At 41.4% G+C, this 21,244-nt stretch overlaps 1 protein-coding gene and 1 long non-coding RNA gene across 2 annotated transcripts in view; one reads left to right on the top strand and one right to left on the bottom strand.

Annotated features, from left to right (window-relative positions):
• The window catches only part of SAMTOR (S-adenosylmethionine sensor upstream of mTORC1), a 37,825-nt gene extending 33,494 nt beyond the window's left edge, over window positions 1–4,331 (bottom strand). Inside the window, exons 1-2 of the mRNA XM_072861696.1 lie at window positions 4,177–4,331; window positions 1,917–2,050 (exon numbers count right to left, since the gene is read on the bottom strand). Coding sequence (XP_072717797.1) covers window positions 1,917–1,929 — 13 coding nt within the window. The 5' untranslated portion in view covers window positions 1,930–2,050; window positions 4,177–4,331. The remainder of the gene's footprint in view (window positions 1–1,916; window positions 2,051–4,176) is intronic.
• A 47-nt stretch (window positions 4,332–4,378) lies between these two features.
• LOC140651785 (uncharacterized) lies at window positions 4,379–6,593 on the top strand. Its single transcript, XR_012042516.1, has 3 exons — window positions 4,379–4,903; window positions 5,184–5,323; window positions 6,278–6,593. It is a non-coding gene; the product is annotated as an uncharacterized lncRNA (long non-coding RNA).
• Window positions 6,594–21,244: the final 14,651 nt, after the last annotated feature.

Genomic DNA, 21,244 nt, shown 5'->3' with positions numbered 1-21,244 from the left:
TTCTCATAAGTGAATAAATGAGTATTTGAGAGCTGTTTCAGCTTTTGGATTTTACCTTGGTAAGGTAATTAAGATTAAACTAATCCATTTGGACAGGAAACAGAAGTAAAACTTCAGAAAAACATGAGTCTTATGCTAATGAGATACACTCTAAGTGAAAACGCTACACTTCAGTGTGTTTTGTTCTCAAGAAACTTTTCTTCATGAAGACAAAGTTTATAGGCTAACCTGAAGAATGATGTGTATTTTTAGGAACCACTAGACAGGTTTTGTCTGTCTCTATCACTGCCTTAAAGTAGTCTGAAACAACTTATTAATGATTAGCTAATTTAGTTGTCCACACTGAGTGAATGTGTCAAGGACCGATCACCTTAATGAAAAAAAAAAACCAACACTTTTTTTTTCCATACTAAACACCCCACGCTCATTTGTTAAACTTCATTAAACCATTTTAAAATATATGACATATAATACTACCGTAGGATCCACAGTGGAAAAAAAGAGTATCCTACAATCACAAAACACCAAATCTGCCATGGCATTTACAATTACATGCTTCCCTTCTTTATTTACTAAATAACAGAGAGGGCATAAGGGAGAGGGAAGGAAATCAAAAAAGATGAAAAGAACAGGAGATGAATAAGAAGAAAAAATATAAATATTCCCACTAGAAGTCACACTAGATTAGTAAGACCCTGAAAACAGGAAAAGGTAAGTCCTAGTCACACAGTAGAAAGGTTAAATTGTTGAAGAAAACAAAAAAATGCACTTCAATGTAAACCTTAAAGAATTTAAGCCGAACCATTTTGAACATGGCAAATGCTTGTCATAAATACACTGGCATGCTCTGGGACTATGATATGAGCCACAGTACAGAAGTACATACAAAATCCATCCACCATACTTACAAGTAAAAGTGGTTCAACAAATGCAGAAATTAAAAGAAGCCAAGATTCAGCTTTGATGAATCTCAAGAGTTACTAGTTTTCACCAAGGGGAGGGGGGAAAAAAAAAAATTAATCAAATCCTTTAGATGACATAATGCTGACTAAACTTTACCCTACTAATTCCTCAGTAACTACAAAAAATTTGTTGTGATGCATCCCTCGTTAAGAAATATTGCTTTTGCACTTTGACAAGTATGCAAGTTCTTCAGAAACATGTTAGCTTGCAGTTTTGAAGCATATTGTCACTTTTCCACTGGCTCATCTTCAGAAAAGACGGGAACCATTGTGGGAAATGAAACAAAATGATAACAATGGTGCCAGTTATAAGCAAGGCAGATAATACACTGGCTTGCCTTTTACAATTGCTCATTGAAACTCACTTGCTAACATCAGCAAGGCAAATGAATTCTCAAAGAAATCAGCTTATTAAAAATCAAGCCTGCATAACTTCTATCAACAAACATCTCGGTGTCTCAAGGAAGCATGTATTTCCCTTCAACAATTCTAACAGAAGACAGTAACTTAAGATCATATTACAATACCAAGGGCTTTCTTAGACTTATCCACCCTGTGCAACATAATCATATAGCTTTCAGAAGGATACTCAACGTGCTTTTTCCTCTACCAACAAAATTAATATGCAATTCTATTTTAGTATCTACAGACAAAGCATCGAAATTCATGTAACAGCAATTCTAGTACTGTTTGCTATTTAGACAAAATGGAAACTAGCTTCATAGAACTCTAGTAAACTTGAGAAGAGGCAGAGTAAAAAAAGAGACAAAACAAAAAAAGGACAATACAAGATTCTGGAATAATACAGATAGTTCAGTTTCTGCTTCATATGGAGGTGGGTGCAGTGCACTGTGAGAGGCACAATGAGAGGCACTGTGAGAGCAGTGCACAGGAGACAAGAGGCTTTCCCTGTGTAATAAGCTATAAGCATATAACCAAGGATGCATTTTTTACCTTTGCTTTTCATATCCAAGTTATAATTCAATTCATGCTGAGAAATTACAGATAATGTGTTGCTTTTTTTACTTCTCTTTAGCAAACTGTCAACTTTGATTTTGCCAGGGTAACATACTTGCCAGTCAGCGTCTCTGAGTATTAGAAAACAAAACAAAGAAAAAACCTCAAGAAAAGATCCTTCAGAAGTCAAGCACATACTAGTATTACAATTTCAGAATGACATTAAAGGCTTTTAGGACGGAGATTCTCAAGTCTGCGTTTCGAAACATAGAGAAATGTAGGGAGAAAAGACTCCAAAAACAAAATTCTGAAGTTGAAACAACCTAACATATGAAGTACTATGACTACTGATTGCTAGTAACTTGTAAAGAGCACCTACTATTGGATGAGTAGGTAATGGGTGGAGCTCTCCTTATTGCATAGACATGATGTGATGAAGTGTTTGGGTTTTAACTCTCTCCATGAAAATACATAAAATGTTGCTAATTTAGACTGGCTAGAAAAATCACTGTAAAGTTTTCACTAACACATGATTTACAGGACATACGAAGTAAGTTAAGAGCACTATTTGCTCTTTTGTTTAACCAATATACACTGAACTAAGGATAAAACACAACTTACCCTTCCTTACTAACTTGCTCTTTGCTGACAAGTAGGCTTACATAGACTTCCATGTAACTTAGGCTCTCATCTAAAAAAAATTCAGTTGTTACAGAGATTGCTCACATTTTTGTAAAGTTAACAGTGCCAATGTTTGTTTGGCTTAATCTGCAGGCACTCTGAAATAACAGAGAAATATGAACTGCTCAAAGCTGGGCTCTTTTGCCAGGATTTGACTGTTAAAACGTACTATGTTCCTTCACCTAAATGTCAGGAGAACAAGGGAGATCCTCCCTGCAGTTTTGGCTTACCAAGGCCAAAATAAACAGTGACTCTTGATCAGTGTCTACATAGGTAGATATCTGTGCCCAAATCCCATGGACAGGCTCCTGTGGAGACTTCTGAAGTCCAGAAAGCAGAATGACCTTGTTACTTTAACAGAAGTGTCACATGCAGACATAGAAGAGAGGCAAGAACTAGTGCCTACAACTGGAAGAGTTCCCATTTCATAAGTGTCCTTCTTGAGGTATGCACCAGGTCAGCAAAGAGCTGTGGACTCGCTGAAAGAATGAATGGATGGGTTTTTTGTAACCTGTATTGTAAAAATTAGACAGATCATTGTAATCAACCTGAGGAGACTACAAATTTCAGTAAACAAATCTCAGCTCTAACACTCATCTGAAAGCATTTCTGGGAGATTTTAAGCATTCCAATACCACCCATAAGAACCTTGCATAAGGGCATTAATACTGATGGCAAAGTAGATTTTTCAAGGACTCAGAGTAATTTATTTTATAACAGCTTTTCTCCAACTCTTTTGCTTAGTGCTCTAGCCTGAACTATTCCTCCATGTCTGATAGACAGGAGGCACAAACAGTTCACAAACACCCGTGCTCTCCAGATCCCCATTCAATCCCTCTTAGCATTCACGACCTACTGTCCTCCCCACTCCTGCAGATCCTCAGTTGGAAAACATTGCCGTATGACTTGGAAGTTGCCTGTGGTGAAAGGCCTGGCTGTAAGCTATGAGCCACTGTCACACGGAGCAATAACGTAGGGCCACACGGATCCGTGTCCATACACAGGTGTAGCACACCTTTAGCCAAGCGCACATTTTCACCTCGCAGCATTATCCGTGCACACTAACCCTCTTCTACATCCCACGGGAAAAGCTCCTAAGGATGTGCCGTGAGCCCTCCTGAGCCAGGAAGGGGTCTCCGCTGCCAAAAGCCCACGGAAACCGGCAAAACCTCGGCAGACCCGACCGGGGCTCCTCGGCGGGGCTGCGGGCAGCCGATGGCAGCGGCGCCCCCGGCCGCCCGGGGAGGAGCAGGAAGCGAGCCCGGAGCTGCTCCCAGCCGCTGCTCCCAGCCACCCCCCGCCCGACACACCCCCTTCGGCAGCGGTCCGCGGCCCAGCCGGCCCGCGCCGCCCCGGCAGCGGCTGGGGGGACCGGGCCGCCCCGCCGCGCCCCGCCCGCGGGGGGACGCCCCGATCCGCGCGGAGCCCCCCGTGGGGGCGGCTCCCTTCCTCCCGCCGCGGCACGGCGGCTCCCCGCCGGAGCGCCCCTGCCTCCCGGCCCGGCTCCCGCCGTGAGGGGAGCGGGGCGGCCCGGCCTGGGCAGCGCGGAGGGGGCGGTCCCCTCCCCCGCGGTTACCTTCCCGGTACTTCTTCCGCAGCCGCCGGTGGACGCTCTTCACCACCCCCGACAGCTTCTCCTGCTCCAGCTTCCGCTCCTGCTCCGGGGGCGGCGGCGGCAGCGGCAGGGGGGCGGCGGCAGCGGCCCCGCCGGGCCGGGACCGCGGCTGGGGAACGGCCTCCATGGTGTTACCGCTGCTCCGCCGCGCGCAGCCCGGCTGAGGGGGAGGCGTGAGCGCCGGGCACTATGGCAGGGCGGGCATGCGCGCCGCCCGCCCCGCCCCGCTCGGCATGCCGGGAGATGGAGTCTGCAGCGGCCCCGGCGCCTCAGGGCCGCGCCTTCGCGGGCGGCAGCGGGCCTCGCCGGCGGGGCCAGTGGGACTGCACGGCGCCTGGTGGCCTCTCTCGGCCTCGAGGGCACGGGGTTGGCCGCCCCCCGGAGGTGTGGGCTTCGTTATTTCCAGCAAAACTTTCCACACCCTACATCTGGAGCAGGTCACCCTGCGGCGCTTCATAAACTAGCGGGAGAAATGAGGTGAAAAACGCACTAAGGGAACGGGGGCAGCGCGTCTTCCAGGGCACCACTGCAGCAGGGGCTCCTCTCTCCTCCCGGCCTTCCCCCAGTTCACATGCTACCCCAGAGACCCCTGTAAAAGATCTGGGTGTGAATCCCTCTGAAGTAGAGTGGTAAAACCCATTCCCCATCTACAAAAGACCTCACGGAAACAAACTGAATTCAAAATAAGGTAAAGCAAACCCTGGTAGGTTGGTGTCTGTGGTGTGGAGGCGGGCATTTGAAGAGCACAGTTTTGTACAGGCTTTTTGCTGTCTTCATGGAGCTGCTAGGCCTGTTTCTCGATGGAGTACGGTTTCTGACATTATTTGGGTGGAAATACGCTGCTGAAGCAGGAGCAACACCTGCAGCCAGCAAAACTGCCCCTTACAGGGCAAGACCTTTGTCTGCACCTCTCTCTGCCCAGCTTCAACCTTTCAACAAACCCAAAGATCTTCAATTCTCTCTTTCAGTCGTCGTTGGAAATAGGGTAAGACAAAACCACTCCTAATGAGATCACGGCGGGGAAATCTGCCATGAAGTTGCTTGCTTGTTTGACTTGGCCAGAAGCAGCTAATCATCTTCTCTGAAGATGTTAAAAAACATTAAGGAGGTAATTGCAGCTACAATTAAATTGGTGACAAATCTGACTTGGGTAGGGTCAAGATTTCATCCTAATGAGAAGTCAGTGACACACACGACTTTATGCAGTGGGGTGTATAACAAGTCCTTATCAGCATTGTGTCAGTCCTGCCAAAAAGATTTTAGAGCTAATCACGGAGCACAGTGTTGCTCTGCTTTTCTGATAAACTTCTTTTTGAAGGCGTAATTATCAAGACAAAACAGCAACGTCCAAACAAAAGCTTTTCATCGCTATTGACTCCAAAGACATCCCTTTTTCACTTCACTCTGAGCTATGCAGGCAAATATTGCATCGCACCCATCTCCCTGAAAGTGGGTTGCACATTATGACTAAAGGCCCAGCTTTTTCAGTACTGTTATTTTTCAGTAAGTGCTTAAAAAACTTCAGTGTAGTTTGGATCTTCCATCACTATATTTACACACCATTATGTATTTTATTGTCAGAATATTTCAGTTTGGTTTTTTTCCTCAAAATTCGGGATGGAAGGAGAATTTCAATTTTGCTACTGACATCAGCACTAAGAAAGGAAAGAGAAGTGTAGTGATTTAGTTATTCTTTTAGTTATGTTTTTCTTTTAATTTTGAAACTGAAAAAAAATGAACATGCGTTAATTAAAAAAATCCCAGTATATATTAATTTTACTTTGACTTGGAAAACATCCGAAACTCAGCTTCCCATATGGGTTATTGTATTTCATATTCACCGAACTGATCCAGGAAGTTAAATCTGAATTAGAAAGAAAACTTGGTGCTGGGGTTAATGATAGCTTTCTGAAATATTCCTATTTCTAGTTTTATATGCAAGTCCACACAAGAAGAATTAAGACGGTGTAAAAAGAGATTACATTGATAACTACTAGGAACCTCTTGGTTAAGGGGCAGCCTACATGGTGGTTAATGTTCTTTCCACTTTTACGTTGTGTAGGATTTGGGGAAGCACAGAATGAAGAGGAAAAGCATGAGCCCGTCTTCTGTGTGCGGTATGATACTAGGAGAGCACTGAGGGAGTCTTCTCAGAAGAGTAGGAGTACCAGAGTGACAGGAAAGAGATGGAGGCATTGAGAGGATCCCTAACTGTGAGATACTGCTGTGGCATCAACCCCCCAGGTCACAAGCCTCCAGACTCAGAAGTGTAGGGTACACAGTCAAAATATGAGTGTATCTGTGGTTTGGAAAATTGGAAATCTAATTGTAGAATTGGAATATTGGGGGCAAAATTGCACTTATGTGAAATATACTCTCTCAGAATAATAATAAAAAGTTACTATTTGAATGATGTTATCAGTGTTGTTTTTCAGTTCTCAGGAATTCTTTCTAAAACTAACAAAGTGGTTTTAATTTATCACAATTATTTCAAAACTTACAGTATTATTATTAGGCAAACTTTATTACTATGACTTTACGCTGTACAGTTTTTACTTGACTCTCCTTTTTTAATAAAAGTTAATGATTTTGTTGCTTTATATTTTCAATATTTTGATTATTTTCTAGTATTTTAGAAATATGTCAACAAGGGAAAAAATCCAATTCAGTACTTTAATGCACAGACTACTTTCATATCTAGGTGTACAAGCTATTATTAAAAAATAGGAAATAGAGAAGTATCAAATTTTTAACATAAGATAGCGGGGGGTGACGGAGTGGGTGGTTAAAGCAGGACCAGTTCTGGCAGGCCTGGAACTGATGACCCAGTGCTCTGTCAAGGTGGAGGAAAAACATCTGTGCTCAATACATTTCTTGAACACAGTACAGGAAGAGTCAAGGAACAAATTAAGATGAATATAAATCTTGTGATTGTCCCTGAGGCATGAGAGCAGAACGAGCGGTAAGGATGTGTGCACTTACTCCAAGGGGATAAGACAATCAACTACCTGTGTCCTGATGGGGACAATGGAGTTTGACCATCTAGGAAAGAATTGTTTTGAGCAGCTGGACTTACTATCTTGAATGTAGAAAATGGCCAAACAATCCTCTGTGTATTAGTTACTTAAAAGGAAGCTGATTTAGGGCAGACTAGAACAGTTTCTTTTGACATTTCTGCAATATTTCAGTGCCTGTCACTTTTCATGAATAGCTTCAGAAACAAGTCTTGATTCACAGGCCGGGAGGAGGAATAACCCCAGCCCTTTCCAGTACTTGGGTGGCTGGAACATTCACTGAGGATGTGGGAAAACCAGTTCACATCCCTGCTCTGCCTGAGGGGATCTGAACCCACATCTTCACTACAAGATTACACAAAGTGGAATCTACCTTCTACCTCCCTGAGGGAAGGGTGACAGCAGCCTATATTTTCAGTCTTTCTCCCCAGGGAAACTGTGGAAGAAAAGTAACATAAAAACTTTCTGAGCTGTGCAAATCAGCAGTGCTGTTTCCATCTCTATTTCAGTGGTACTTTTGATAATCAAAGTCTGCTCGGCCTCTTCATCCCTTCTGTCTTATAGATGCTGGTTGTTTGAAAAGGAACCAAAAAATGACACAGCATCAAAGAGAAGAAACCTTTCTAGACAACACTCTCTCCAGTGTGATGACATCATCATAAGAGTCTCTAATGCAATGTAATCTGCAAAAATATTACCAAAAGCATGTAATGATTTTAATGGAATACTGAAACACTGTGGTAATTTAAAAGGAATAAAAGGTTCTTTGTTAGATGCGGAACTGTTTTTGCTATGTGTATCCAAAGGGAAGACAAACAGGCAGCAGTAACATATTTGGTTTGAATTTAAGATTTTTCCTCTTCATTAACTGAGGAGTCCTACAAGCCACGAAAATAAGATAATTTGATTTAAAAAGTGGGAGTCACATCCCTGAATTTGCACTGATGCAATTATTAAGAGCTGGTCCATTATTACATTTCTCCGGACTACATACTTCAGTAATTTAGTAATTAAAGTTACATAGTAATTGAAACTGCTACCCCATAACAATAATTTTATAACTACAGATCCTGGATTCCATTCCTGGAGGTTGACACCTCTAAAAGTAAGTTCACATCAGCAGTCCCCTGCTTAATCCCCTGTGTATTTTAGTGGAAAAAATAGGCTTGATATTGACTTCAGTTTGCATCTGAAGTCCCAATATGTACAGAAATAAACATTTTGCTTCTGGAAAACAGAGGATTCTTCTACTGAAGGACCAATTAAAGTTGCTCCTCAAGTAGGCAGAAACACCCAACTTGGAGAAGGCAGCTGAAAAGTCCTTCACACATGGGGGCTCATTGTGGAGTCTAATTATGTATCCTCAAGACCACGAGAATTAGATACTGATAAGAGATTTTATTTATCGAAATCATGTCTTTTGCCTGTTAGCTTGTGTTGCAATAAGGCAGGAATACTTTTAACAGTAGCCAGCATTTCTGATAAACACTACATTCACTGCCTCGATTGTGGCCAGCAGATACCACCTGTGTGCGGCCGTGGAAAGGAGCTGTTTCTTTTGACACAGGAAGGAAAAGTTATGAATTTCTTAATCCCTTCAGTCTGTCACTTGTGTAATAATAAAGTAGGAATTAAATTCTGTGGAACTACTGAAATGTTTACTGAAAACCAGCAAAGTACTTTATACCTGAGTTATTGTGAATGTTATGTGCATGTGTAGAAAGTAAAATGATCCTTTAATGCTGAGAACAGATAATGCATTTTTTAAATAAATGCCATACTTCATTGTACAACTTCTTTGCAACACGAGCATCGCAAACATACTTAATACTCTATTAACAAAGATCATTAAATATAAACGTAACTTATTGAAAAATAATCCTGAATTCCCTTAAAAATCTGGTTTTTCATTGATTTTAGTCTGAGCACATTCCCCTGTTATTTGGAATGTATAAATTATTAAATGAAGAGGGTCAATATAATGATTGCTTTAACAAAGACTACTAGCTACTCTTTCTAGATTGAGTTTCTTCTTAGCTGATTTCTTGCTGCCATAAAAGATTAACTCATAAAATCACTTTGATTTAGCAAGAGATGTCAAAACATCCAGCAGGTCTAACCGGTTTTCTTCCAATGTCAGTCAAAATAGTATGTGGTTTTAGCACTGATTCATGTTTCTGTCAGCTGCTATGCATAAACTTGCTGAGTAATCAATTCAGACACAGTAACTTCAAGAAAATTTGGTGCTAGTAGGAAAGCTTTTGTGTTTGATTATGTGTGCATCTGTGGAACCTGATAGCCTTAAAGATGTTCTCAATTCTTGGGATTCATATTCCAGTCTTCCTGTATGGGTCAGGTATGTATAATTCCAGTTCAGCTCAATAGCAATGTAGCTGTACATGAGGTCATTTTCAACTTGGGAAGTACTGCAGTATCCCTGTAATCTTGTATTGCAGGTATGATAGCCTGACTCATAAACTAAGATGACCTCACAGTCTGATTGGAGTTGCGGGTGCTAAAAAGCACACAGAGAAGGACTAAGCTGCATGTGAATTTTTGAGACAGAAAAAAAAAATCTATGTAGGATAATCTGTTTCTGTGATGCCATGGATAGATCAGGGTATGCTGCGTCATTTCACTTTTCTTTTTCTTTCCCCTCCTAAGTCCTGAGAGAGTGTGGGAGAAGATATTTTGAGTATCATTAGATATGACCTATAAAGGAATACATCTCTAGTATGCACAAACTGTTCTTGTCTATTCCAAAGATTACCCAACTCCTTTTAATCTCTCCTGCCTCTTGAATACTGTCATGTGGTTATTTGGGACTCTACTGAAGTTCAAGTCAAGTTTTCAGTAAAGAAGATGAGAGAACAACAACAAAGTCTATTCATACAACATCAAACGGAGCTCTATCTTTGGGACAACATATTGCAGGCGGTCTAATATACTTCAGGAAGAGCAGGGAATGCCAAAGCTCTTACTTATCCTGCACACGCGGTATTCGGCTTGTGCACAGTTCATGTTTTAGGTTTGGGTTAAGTCTCACCTTAGTGATGCTAATCCCTAAGATATTACCAAAAAAATTGAAAGGGTTAGTACTCTCTTCATCGTTTTGAAGGATCAGGAGTTAGGAGCCTAAAGAATGGTGGTAGGACAAATGAAACTACGAATATTAAGGCTGTTTCAGAATTTTTGACAGTAGCACACAAAGGCTTGCAATAGTTTTCCCATATGAGCACCACAGATAAAGATTATCTACTGTTAGAAGAATGGTTTCTCTTTTCTTCTCCAGAACATCTAATAAAACAACTGTGACACAAATACCATGAAGTGAACATTCTCCACGCTAGATTTTTTAAAATTTTATCTCCTATTACTTTGGATTAAGAATGATCTGATAGCAGCTGCCCTGAGGTATGAGTGGGACTACAGTCTGCAGAAGAAGAGAGCAGTTCTGAAATGCTTATTTAAAGATAGGTAGAGTTGTGATAAAATTAAATAACCATTTCAATTTGTTGCGGATACACTGATAAACTGTTACGTTCAAAAACGAGGAAATAGAAGAGAAAGGTACTGTAGCAGTTAATGGAAACATACATTTCATACTGATGTTCAGATTTTAGTTAAGACTTGAAGTCTTTCAGATTTCTGGCTAATAAAAATGTCTATAAACTCTACATGTAAGGGTGTTCCTGGACATTAACCATCTTGTTAGCTCCTAGAAAAACTTTAGACTAATAAGCGTCCCTTATTGAGTGCAATAGTTATGGTTGGAATCTTAAGTCTTGTTAAAATAATGCATTCTCACACACTGAAAACATTTCAATAATAATTTAAAATACGTGTGTTTGAGATACATATAACATAAATCATTACGTTAAATGCAAGTTAAAAAAACGAAATTGTCAAACAGCAAGGAAGGAAATACCTATCTTCAAACACCCTTCTTTCAGTTCCCGTTGGATGGGTCATGCGCGGGGGGCCGCAGCAGCCCCTCTGCCCCAGTCCCAGGCGAGACCAGGGGCCATCACGCAGAGTTTTTTGCTGTTCTGCCATGCTCTCCCTCCGCCGGCAGGGCCTGCGTGGCTCCCACCGTCTTCTCCACCTGAGCCCCTGCCATGGCAAGGCTGCGCCAGGCCTCTCTCCTCCCCGTGCCGCAGCCCCCTCGGGTCCCTCCAAGCTCCCAGTCTGGCTGCTGGCGCCCACTCTTGTCTCGTTTTCCTGCTTTCCTGTAGGATTTCTGCAACTCCCATCACTTTGTCACTGGGCACAACTTCAGTCTCACTAAAAGCAGCGGAGGGCAGTGCCCTGTGCTGAAGCCTGGCCTCGCAGCCACGCAGAGAAACACGGAGGTGAAACAGCTGCTGTAAAACCATTTGTCCAAAACGGAAGGTGGGAGCCATGTTGAGGAAGGAGGAGGCATGTGAGGAAAAGCTGCCAGCTGCCTCACGGCAAGGTTCAGACTGCTGCCGTCAGGAGAGCTGGCAGTGCTGAAAACAAGAACGGCTCATTTATCTGGGGAGGATGGGGTGATGTAGAAATGCAGGCTGAGAGACACATCCAGCAAACCATGGAGGAGACACACGCGTGCAGACACACACAAAGTTAGGGTAGCCACCAAAAAGCATGAACCTTTGGAGTATGAGACCTACGGGACTTCTGGGCTTTCTCCCCAGGCAGCCTCAAAACATTTCAGAGCATGACCGTAACCTCACTGGCATCCTACCAGGAGGGGGAAGAAGCACCTCCAAGCCACACGGCAGCCTGCGCCTTCACCTGGCTTTGGCAGAATCCCAGCTGTATGAACTGAACGGCTCTGTAGTTACAACCACAACATATTTTTCAGCCCCTACAGGTGCCACGTCTTTTTCATTAATTAAAAAAAGATGGGGAGGGGAAGAGCTAACTGCAAATACTTAACTTCTTCAGAGTTGTGGTTGTCAAGTCGAACCTGTGTCTTTACAGAAAATGTAGTTCTGCTTTTCAAAGGCAGCTAAATTTTGCTGGGGATCCAGTATTGAAGTGCTGACATTTGCCATTTCAACTTGTTCCTTGGAACACATCGCATGTAGGTACTCTTTTTTGGAAAAGTTTTCAAACCAGTGCAAACACTCCTTATAAATGTTGATGGCTTCATTACAGAGAAATGACATTAAGAATGCTTTTATAATAAAAATGTCTATTTAGGCTACTCACTTTTCTGCACTGGTCACCAAGGAAAAGACATCATTTTGGAAGCTGTAATGACAACATATTGTGGAAAATGACAACAAAATGTGGAAAATGACAACATAGGACGTAATGTAAGAAGGTTGTAAGAACCAGAGGCAGAGCTCCTGCTTGCTGGAACGTGAAAAGTGGATTTTTGCTGAATGACTCCTTTAAATCCAGGTGAAATGGCTGTCAGCTCCCGGGTCATATGCTCAGCAGGAACATAATTTCATATTATAAAGTTATAATATTTGTCTCTTTTGGAGCCTGGTGATCAGCAAAATGCAGCATGAGCCTTATCACACAGCCAAACAGGTACTTGAAGCATTGCTGTCCTTGCCTTTTCAGAAGCTAGAATGGTCTCCTGGAGGCTTTTCTACATAAATAGAAACAGCCTTTTCTTAGAAGACATAGAAATAATTCTGAAGCATCAAAAAAAGTAATTGTGGCCAATTTTCTTATATAACTCATGACCTTTCAAGCTCTATTTGTACTCATAAAGGTGAATTTTATCCATCATTACTTAAAGGTCCCTGAACCAGATCTAAAAGCATGACCAAAAATGTATTTTAAGAATAATTTTGAAGCCTGCCTTTTCATTAACTTTTTTTTTTTTTTTTTTTTTTGTGTGTGTTCTGAACAATATGAAAACCTGTGTGAAAACATGGGAAGAAATTTTTGGTTTAAAAGTATTTCAGGTTGTACTTCCCTTTGGTAAAAGGCTACCTCAATTTTTTTACCATTCAGGCTGAAGTCTAAAGACCCATAGATATATAGAAAGATCTAGCTGGCCTTACAGTTATTGGAGGGTTGTCCATGTGTGTAGTTATTTTTACACAATACGCTATTTCAAAAGAAGTTGCCTGTAAACCCAATTGGGTGGGACAAACAGAATTCTGTTCATCTGTGAAGGCTTGTTTACGAGAGAAGCAACTCAAATGGGATGGTGTGAAAGACATTGTTTTTTGGTATGGACACCGGTTATACTTAAATCACGTTTGGTGAGGACTCCTGGGAGCACTCAGAATTTCACCCTGTTCCCAAATCCAGCACGAGGTATCCTACGAATCCTCGTTGACAGATTTTTTTCAGGCTACCTACAAAATCTCATTTATTAAGATGCCTAGGATTACCTAGGACAAGGATGCATTCTTGGTCTTGTTTTAAGCCTAATGGTTTTCCTTAATTTTAGTCTGTAATTTGTGGCAGCCCAGCAGCTGCTTCATGAACTAGCCTTATAATGGAGGCAGAAACCTCTGAACAAGGGGCATCCATCCAGCTGCGAACAGCAGCTTCTGTAGCCACCCCAGTGTAACCTACTGGAGCCAGAGCGCTAAGAGAAACAAGAGAAATGGCTATTGTACTTTAAATTCACACCTGGCTTGCTTGTTTTGCAAAAGCTTCTCCATGCAGATGAACACAAATGGGATGGTGGCCAATTTTCTTTTGCTGGAGGAACCTTTTGCTCCTGGGGATTGAATGGGTCTGCCTACATTAGAGGTTAAGAGCACTACATAAATGATTCTATGATGTGAATCGCCCTTGCCTATGAATCTCCCACGCACGATGTTCTTTAAGTTACGTCACTTAAGCCCTTTGGAGGTCAGGAACTAGATTTCGTCCTGAAGAAGCTTAGCTGGAAATTGCACACTAGGGATTTTTCTAACACACCTCAAAGGTAATGGGAACAGGTAATCTTTGGGCTGTTGAGAAAGAATACAGAGGTTGATCCTGTTATTCTTTTGAATTGTACTCCAGCTTCATTTCCTCTTTTATCCTGAATAAGAGAAATACCAACACAAAGGTGAGCTTTTAAAGCTCTCCATTGCTGAGACTTCTATAGAAGTGCTATAGAAGCAACTTATGAGATTTTTGAAACTGTAAAGAGAGGGGCTTTCCAAAATGCCTGTGTTATTGGTATGGTGTAAGAGACTTCCAAAAGAGTTACCTAATCCTCAGTGAGTCATGTTTTTAATATAATTTTATTTTAAATAAATTATCTTCTACATTCTCTCCACTCTGGGGTATATGCTTAGTGACTATAATACTTGCTGTTCTGATATTTCAAGTTACCAGGTCATCTGTGAATGTTTCTGAGACTCCTCTTCCTATAGAACCTGGCACCTAGATGAAGGTGACAAGCAAATGGCTATAGTCTGAAGTCTTCTTTTGCTGCTGGGGATTGCTGAATTCACGTGTGCTTGCTGGGTCTCAGAGATGACTGACATAAGCAGCTACCACTTCTGACAGCAGTTGCTTATCAGGTCTAAATTTGAATCTCTTAAACTTAGTGGCAGGGCTTGGGTCAATAGGCTTAGTAAGTGATTTGTGATCACTGTTACTCCGCATATACTCTTTTTACAATAGTTTTACAAACGGTTGGCTCCAGACTAATGTAATCTGTCTTTCCTCTAACACAAAAACAGTAATGGCCATTGGATCGCATGTTGGCATCTGATGTGTAAACATGCAAATCTTGACTGATAAATGGGCAAAATAGCTGCATAGTTTTGGAACAGGCTGTAATTCTGACTGCAGGAATAGTAGTCAGTGTGCTCAAAGTATTTTCTCACTTCAGTCCTTCACTGTTTCTTGTGTGATATTATAATTTCACATAAGTAGAAGTCTGATGTAAATTTCTTTCTAAACATACTTGCAGAGTTGAGTCCTTAAATAAGAAGACCAGAAGAGATTGCAACCAGAAGAGATTTGTAAACTGAATAAAGCCAAAAATCACAGAATCACAGAATCGTATAGGTTGGAAAAGACCTTTAAGATCATCGAGTCCAACCATAAACCTAACACTACCAAGACCACCACTACACCATGTCCCTAAGCACCTCATCCAAACGTCTTTTAAATACCTCCAGGGATGGCGACTCAACCACTTCACTGGGCAGCCTGTTCCAATGCTTGATAACCCTGCCAGTGAAGTAAAATTTCCTAATAAAGAACCAATTTTTCAATCTTATATATAAACTAATTGGCACATTACACTATTTTTTACCATTCATGTAATTGTGTTGAATGTGGTCATGAATGCCATAGGAGCAACTCGCAAGCCTCAGCCAATGTGCAAGACCCCATATTCAGGATCATATGGTGGGGAGAGTTCCTGATATGTAGGAAGTATTCTCTGGTTTTGGCCTCACTGAAGGATGACCCCCTGCCATCCTACTGTGGCCCCTCCCTGGCTCCACCACCTCTTGTGCCGACACAGCAAACACGGCTTGCCCAGCTCTGTCTAGCATGGAGGTTACCAGTGTGGAAGGGAAGCGTTGTGCTGTAAATTAATGAAATTTGGATGCCAATGCAAGGAAGCATGAGGCAAAGACCCATTAAGTGAAGGTCACACACAACCTAGAAAATCTGAAAGGTCCGTGAATAAATTGAGGTTTACAACTGGAGCAGGATTAGGGCAAACTGGGCTCTAGGTACACTACAGCCCTAGATCAAGTGCAGTTCTCCTCTTCAGTACTGTCCTTTGAGATTATTTCCGGGCAAAAAATCAGATCATTAATTGTATCTGGTTCAGACTTTGCAGAATTTCATAACAAAGAGCAAGACTATATTTTAAATTATATATTCTTGCAGAAATTAAGATGTTGGTGCAAATGCATCATCTCACAAACCATAGGTAAATTGGCCTGTAGCATCTATGCTTCAAGCTAGTGCTGATCAGAATATTACTTTTAAGAAAGGAGACTTCTTTAAGAGTAACCAGGGGGGAATTAGGTCCAGTTCATCACCTTTTATAACTCAAGAGAATTGAGTCATCTGTTTCTTGTCAAGTCACACACCTTGCATAGTCACTTGTGCAGTTTACATGCTAAGAAAAAAATGACCCTTTGCATTATACAGGGTGTTAGACCTACTATTTCAGAGTACCGTTTATTTAAGTCCTCAAGTTCCACCTGCCACCTGGTTTCAATGTGGAGATGAAGCAAAGACTCTCGTCTTTCAGCCATTTTGGCACAGGGTAACCTCTGCTAGAGTGCCACAGAGATCCTGTAATTCCCAGGACATCCTCCAAACGTAACCAAGGTGCCTCACCTGCACTGCAAGTTTTGAGCCATCCATCTTTGAATCATTGAGAAAGAAGTTGCTGCCTGCCAATAGACCCTTAAGGCAGAGCAAGGTAATGAAGAACTGGGACATAAGTCAGGTTTTTGTTCTTGGTTCTATATGGTTCCTGGCTCCAAATTCAATATTTTAATTGCAAAATAATACTTCATAATTGAAGAGTGCATACTTTGAAATGGTAACTTTAGCCAAGTATTGATTATTTTTTAAAAATTTACAAGATTCATTGTACGTGATGGGAGGTGACCTAATGAATCACAGAAGAAAAGCCGAAATTAAAACTTATACTAAATATCTGTCTTTCTAGATTCCACCAGATTGATTTTAAGTCTATAGGCTAAGTGAAGATCGTATCTATGAGACTGCAGTTACACAAAGATTGTTTGATTTATACTAATGAAGCTGAATTGTAGTACTTGCAGATTTCCTGTAAGTAAAAAGTGTAGATTTCTTACAGGAACCAATTACCAGTAAATGGGAAGTGATCAAGTAAATACAACACTTGGAGACAGAAAACATAACAGAGGAATATAACATTTTTCTAAAGCTCACAATGTGTTTAAAATAACAGAAGATACTATAAGGATGGTCTGCAATCAGAAAAAGAATTGTAAACTAATTTTTAATATGCTCTAAAAATTTAAGAAATAGCAATTAAGAGGAGGAAAGGCACATACCAGGAACACATTTTAATCCAATCAGCCAGTTAGGTGATCAATTAGACAACATAGCAAGGGCAAACGGATCAATGGTTCTATCTTCAAATGAAAACAAATGTGTTTACTTACCAACATTTGCATCTTTAAGATAAGCATAACCTCATTTCATGTTAGTTGAAATTCCAAGTCTTGTTGATGTTGCCTCTTTTTTCCCTAAATAATTACTTTTGCATTCACTTGTTTTGCCCTTACCTGACCTTGAGCAGAGACTGGCTGTCAGAAAGGAGTCAACTGTTGACATCATGCAGCTTTCCTCAGAACATCCTACGGTAGGAGATTTGTTCACAGAACTCATTCTCCTTCACCCTGAAGTCACAGATTCAGATCTATCCTAGTTGGAATTAAATATAATTAATTTCTCATGACTGCTTTTCAGTCGCTTCTTATCTGTCAGGGACAGTTCCTAATGGACAAGTGCCTGTGTGGCAGCTAGATCACTAATGGCATCTGCGGGTTGCTTTAGGAGCAGTGGAAGGAGCCACAATGTTCACTAGGACTAATCCACCACAGTCACAGGAGATCCTGTGATATGTGTGTACTTCACAAGCATCCACAAATTGCCCTACTTCACATGCAACTGTGAGTTTGCTGCACTTAAAACACCTGAACTAGACTTGAAGTAGAAGGTCAGAAAGCATAAGGGAGGAAGAGACTTCTTAGGAAGGACTCTTTCAGCATGGAATAAAAGTATTTCTTGCAGTATCAAAGGACTTTATTCTTTAAAATAAAGGAGAAAGACCTCAGGAAAGGGCAAAGTGCACTGCCACTTCCTGAGCCATTTCCAGAACGTGGCCAAGAAGGATCCGTTCCCAGGGCATGAACCTGAAAGCTTCCACCGACCCCACATTTAATATTAACAGTCACTTTGGTCCTTGTGCTGGTGAATTCAACAGGAAAAACTTTCAGTCATAAAGCCTGTGCAATGTGGAGATGGTTCTTTTTAGCCTCAAGCTGTGCGAAGCAGGCATAAGATGCTCTTGTTCAGCCTGGTGTACAAGTAAGTGGTAACACATTGTATACAGTAAAGACAAGAAAAAACAGGTTTGTCATTCTCAAGCTTGAGAAATCTTGGGAATGCTTCTTAAATCATATTTCTTGTGAAACAACTTGCTTCAAAAACAATAACTGATATGATTGGTGATTATGATGATATCATCTACAATAAATTACAACACCCCCCCCTCCCCCCAAATCTAAGTATTGTGCTGTTCGTTTACCCCAGGGAAGAAAACCAGCTGGAGCCACAGCTGCACTGGCAGCAGATGTCGCAGCCATAATGCTCATTGCCTTTAGGTGTAAGATATATGAAAAAACCTATTTACCCTGCGAAGCAAGACGCTAGTATAGTGCTGTCTGAGCTATGGAGGCTAAAAGCTAGTATCCATAGCTGAAGGTCAAACAAAACACAGTTCAACTTTCTGGGTCTAATAAATGTAATAGCAAGTTTAGCTGATATACAAATCCATCGGTTCTGCAAAACACAAGTGAAAGTTTAAAAACAAACCTTAACTGCAAGACTTTGTCTTCCTATTACTCTGGAAGAGCATGAACAGCTTTCTCTGGGTATATAAGCACTGTGAAAATGCATGGCACTCTAAGAGAATTATGCCATCAGTGCCTCAGTGTTTGTGTGCAATTACAATATATAGTAACTGGACAAAAATAAGTTAATTGCAAAATCATCCTCAAATTCTGTTTCCTGCTCCCCACATGAAAAATCTGCCTTTGTTTAATCTTTAGGTTTGGTTTGCAAGTTAGAAGTCACAAGGAAAACTACAATTTTTGGTGGGGAACTTAGCTGATAGAGCAGTACAAGAACACGCATCAAAATTTTTCTGGCTGGCAGTAGGTAGGTGTAAAGGTTAATGGGATCCAAAGGCACTCTGAGTTCTGGGTAAAGAAGTCTGGGGAGAGACTCAGCTTACTGCAATTCAGAGCAGCTGTGGGATGTGAGAGTGCTGGGATTTTCTCAACCTGCTTTCTTGTCACTTAGTTTTTAGCTGCTTTGCAAAGTCTAAGTTTCAGTGATTACTGTCCTCAGCTGTCCTTGGCATTAAGTCTTATTGACAAAACTGCTAGGAAGACGCCAAGCTCCCTCTTTCTGTCCACAGTCGTATGGCCCAGGTCAGGGCTCAGAAGGCGAATTCACTCGGCACTGACGGGAGCAGTATGCAGAGAGTTCATTACTTGCTGTGAGTCACCCACCCAAGCTGCCAGAGAGAAACAGATCTTTTGTATTTTCTGCCTGCTCCTGGCTCTTGTTGCTGTTGTGAGGCAGGAAAAACAAGGCATCCTTTGACTCTGTTTTTATTTTTAGATGCATTTTCTCCTCTTCCCTGATTCAGTATTTGACATCTAAAAAGCACTGAGATACAACTGACTTTCCTGCTACTTTCATAGACCAGATTCCCAGAAGTATATGGAAGGAACCTGTGGACGTCATCTACCCCATCTCTTGCCTGAAGCAGAACTCATCTTGGAACTAAATCAGATCAGCCATGGCTTTGTCTAGCCGAGTCTGGAAAACTTGCAGGGATGAAGATCCCTTAGCCTCTTTCAGTATGTGTAGTGTAACATGAGTGGAAACAGAAGCTGACCATAGGCTCTCCTTTTTCACAAGTTTCCTGCTCGGCAGGAATGCACTCAGCAGAGCAGAGACTGAGTAAGCTGTCTTTCAAATCAGGAAGCTAATTTTGCAGCAGTTAACCTTGTTGATACAAAGTAAATCATGCTGTTATGTGGTGCATGGTTTTTGATTTATTTTGGTGATTTTCATGAAACCTCAACTTTTAGAATCATATGAACTAAGAATGTCATCCTACTCTGCTTTATGTGGAAGTTCTAGCAGCATTGATTGCAGAAATATAATGTAAAATGTAACTTCAGCATACTCCCATATTAAATAGCTTAGATCCCCTTTGCCGTGCAGAAGAAAATGCCCACTTGCTACCAAGCAGGAGTTTTCTAACTGTGTGGAGCTTTGAGGGGAACCAGAGATGGTAGAGAAATGCTTCAGAGAGGTGTCACTAATGAAAGGATGCTGGAGCAAAGGTGATTACAACAAAGCAGCAATTCTTGTTTCCACCCTCAGGTATAAAGAGTGATAGGCTCACACCAGGTGCTGGAAGGAACGCTTACCTTTCCCTGATAGGACTGGAGCCTCTGGCACAGTTTTTTATTTTCTTCATTTCCTCTCAACCCACAGCAAAGGTTTTCTGAGAAGTAATTATAATAGGATTAGCGTGTGGTGGGAGTAAATGTGCTTATTTGCAGTGTGACTAGGGAAGATGGAGTTAGGAGAGTAGAGGAATATTCTGTTGGATTGTCTGAATTCTCAAAACTCTGGGCAAGGGCTGATTGAGTTGGTTATTTTTACTTAAGGCCAGTTCCCTAATCATAAGTTTTAAAATGCAGTAATGCAGAGGAAGACCTGAGGGTGATGGAGAGCAAATGAGACAGGAGTTCACAATGTGATGAAGTTGCAAAAAATGAGTACTGTACCAGATATATAAATAGGATATGACTTTTAAGGACAGGAAAAGAATTCTGCTTCATGCAGCTTTGCTTACACTTGGGAATACTGTGTCCAGGTTTAAAAAGATTTTGAACATTTGATGGAATCCTAGACAGCCGGCAGTAATCCTAAGGTTTTGGGGAATCATTCCTATGGAAATAACAAAGGAATTTAAGTCTAGAAAGAAAAAGCTGAGGCTACAATCTGTTCCTCAGCCTGGAGTAACCTATGATATTTCAGTCATGTGAGACAACTGCTGATATAAAACAAAGGGAATGTCCTGAAATCAAAATAACTGTCCCACTATTTAAGTCTAAATGAGCTTCTGGTGATTTGCCCTGTTTCAAGAGTGGCCCTATGTACCAGTATAGGCCAGTGAGGTATTTCCTGCATCACAGAAAATTGTCAGATGCATCAAAACCAGGATGGTGGTAGGCACTAGACTCCCCCATATCAGCTTGTCTGCCAGCATGTCTTAAAAGTACAAG

The sequence above is a fragment of the Ciconia boyciana genome, chromosome 1, assembly GCF_034638445.1.
Source record: "Ciconia boyciana chromosome 1, ASM3463844v1, whole genome shotgun sequence".
Lineage (NCBI taxonomy): Eukaryota > Metazoa > Chordata > Aves > Ciconiiformes > Ciconiidae > Ciconia > Ciconia boyciana.
Note: the sequence above shows the minus strand (reverse complement) of the source record. Positions and strands in the feature narration are given on the sequence as shown.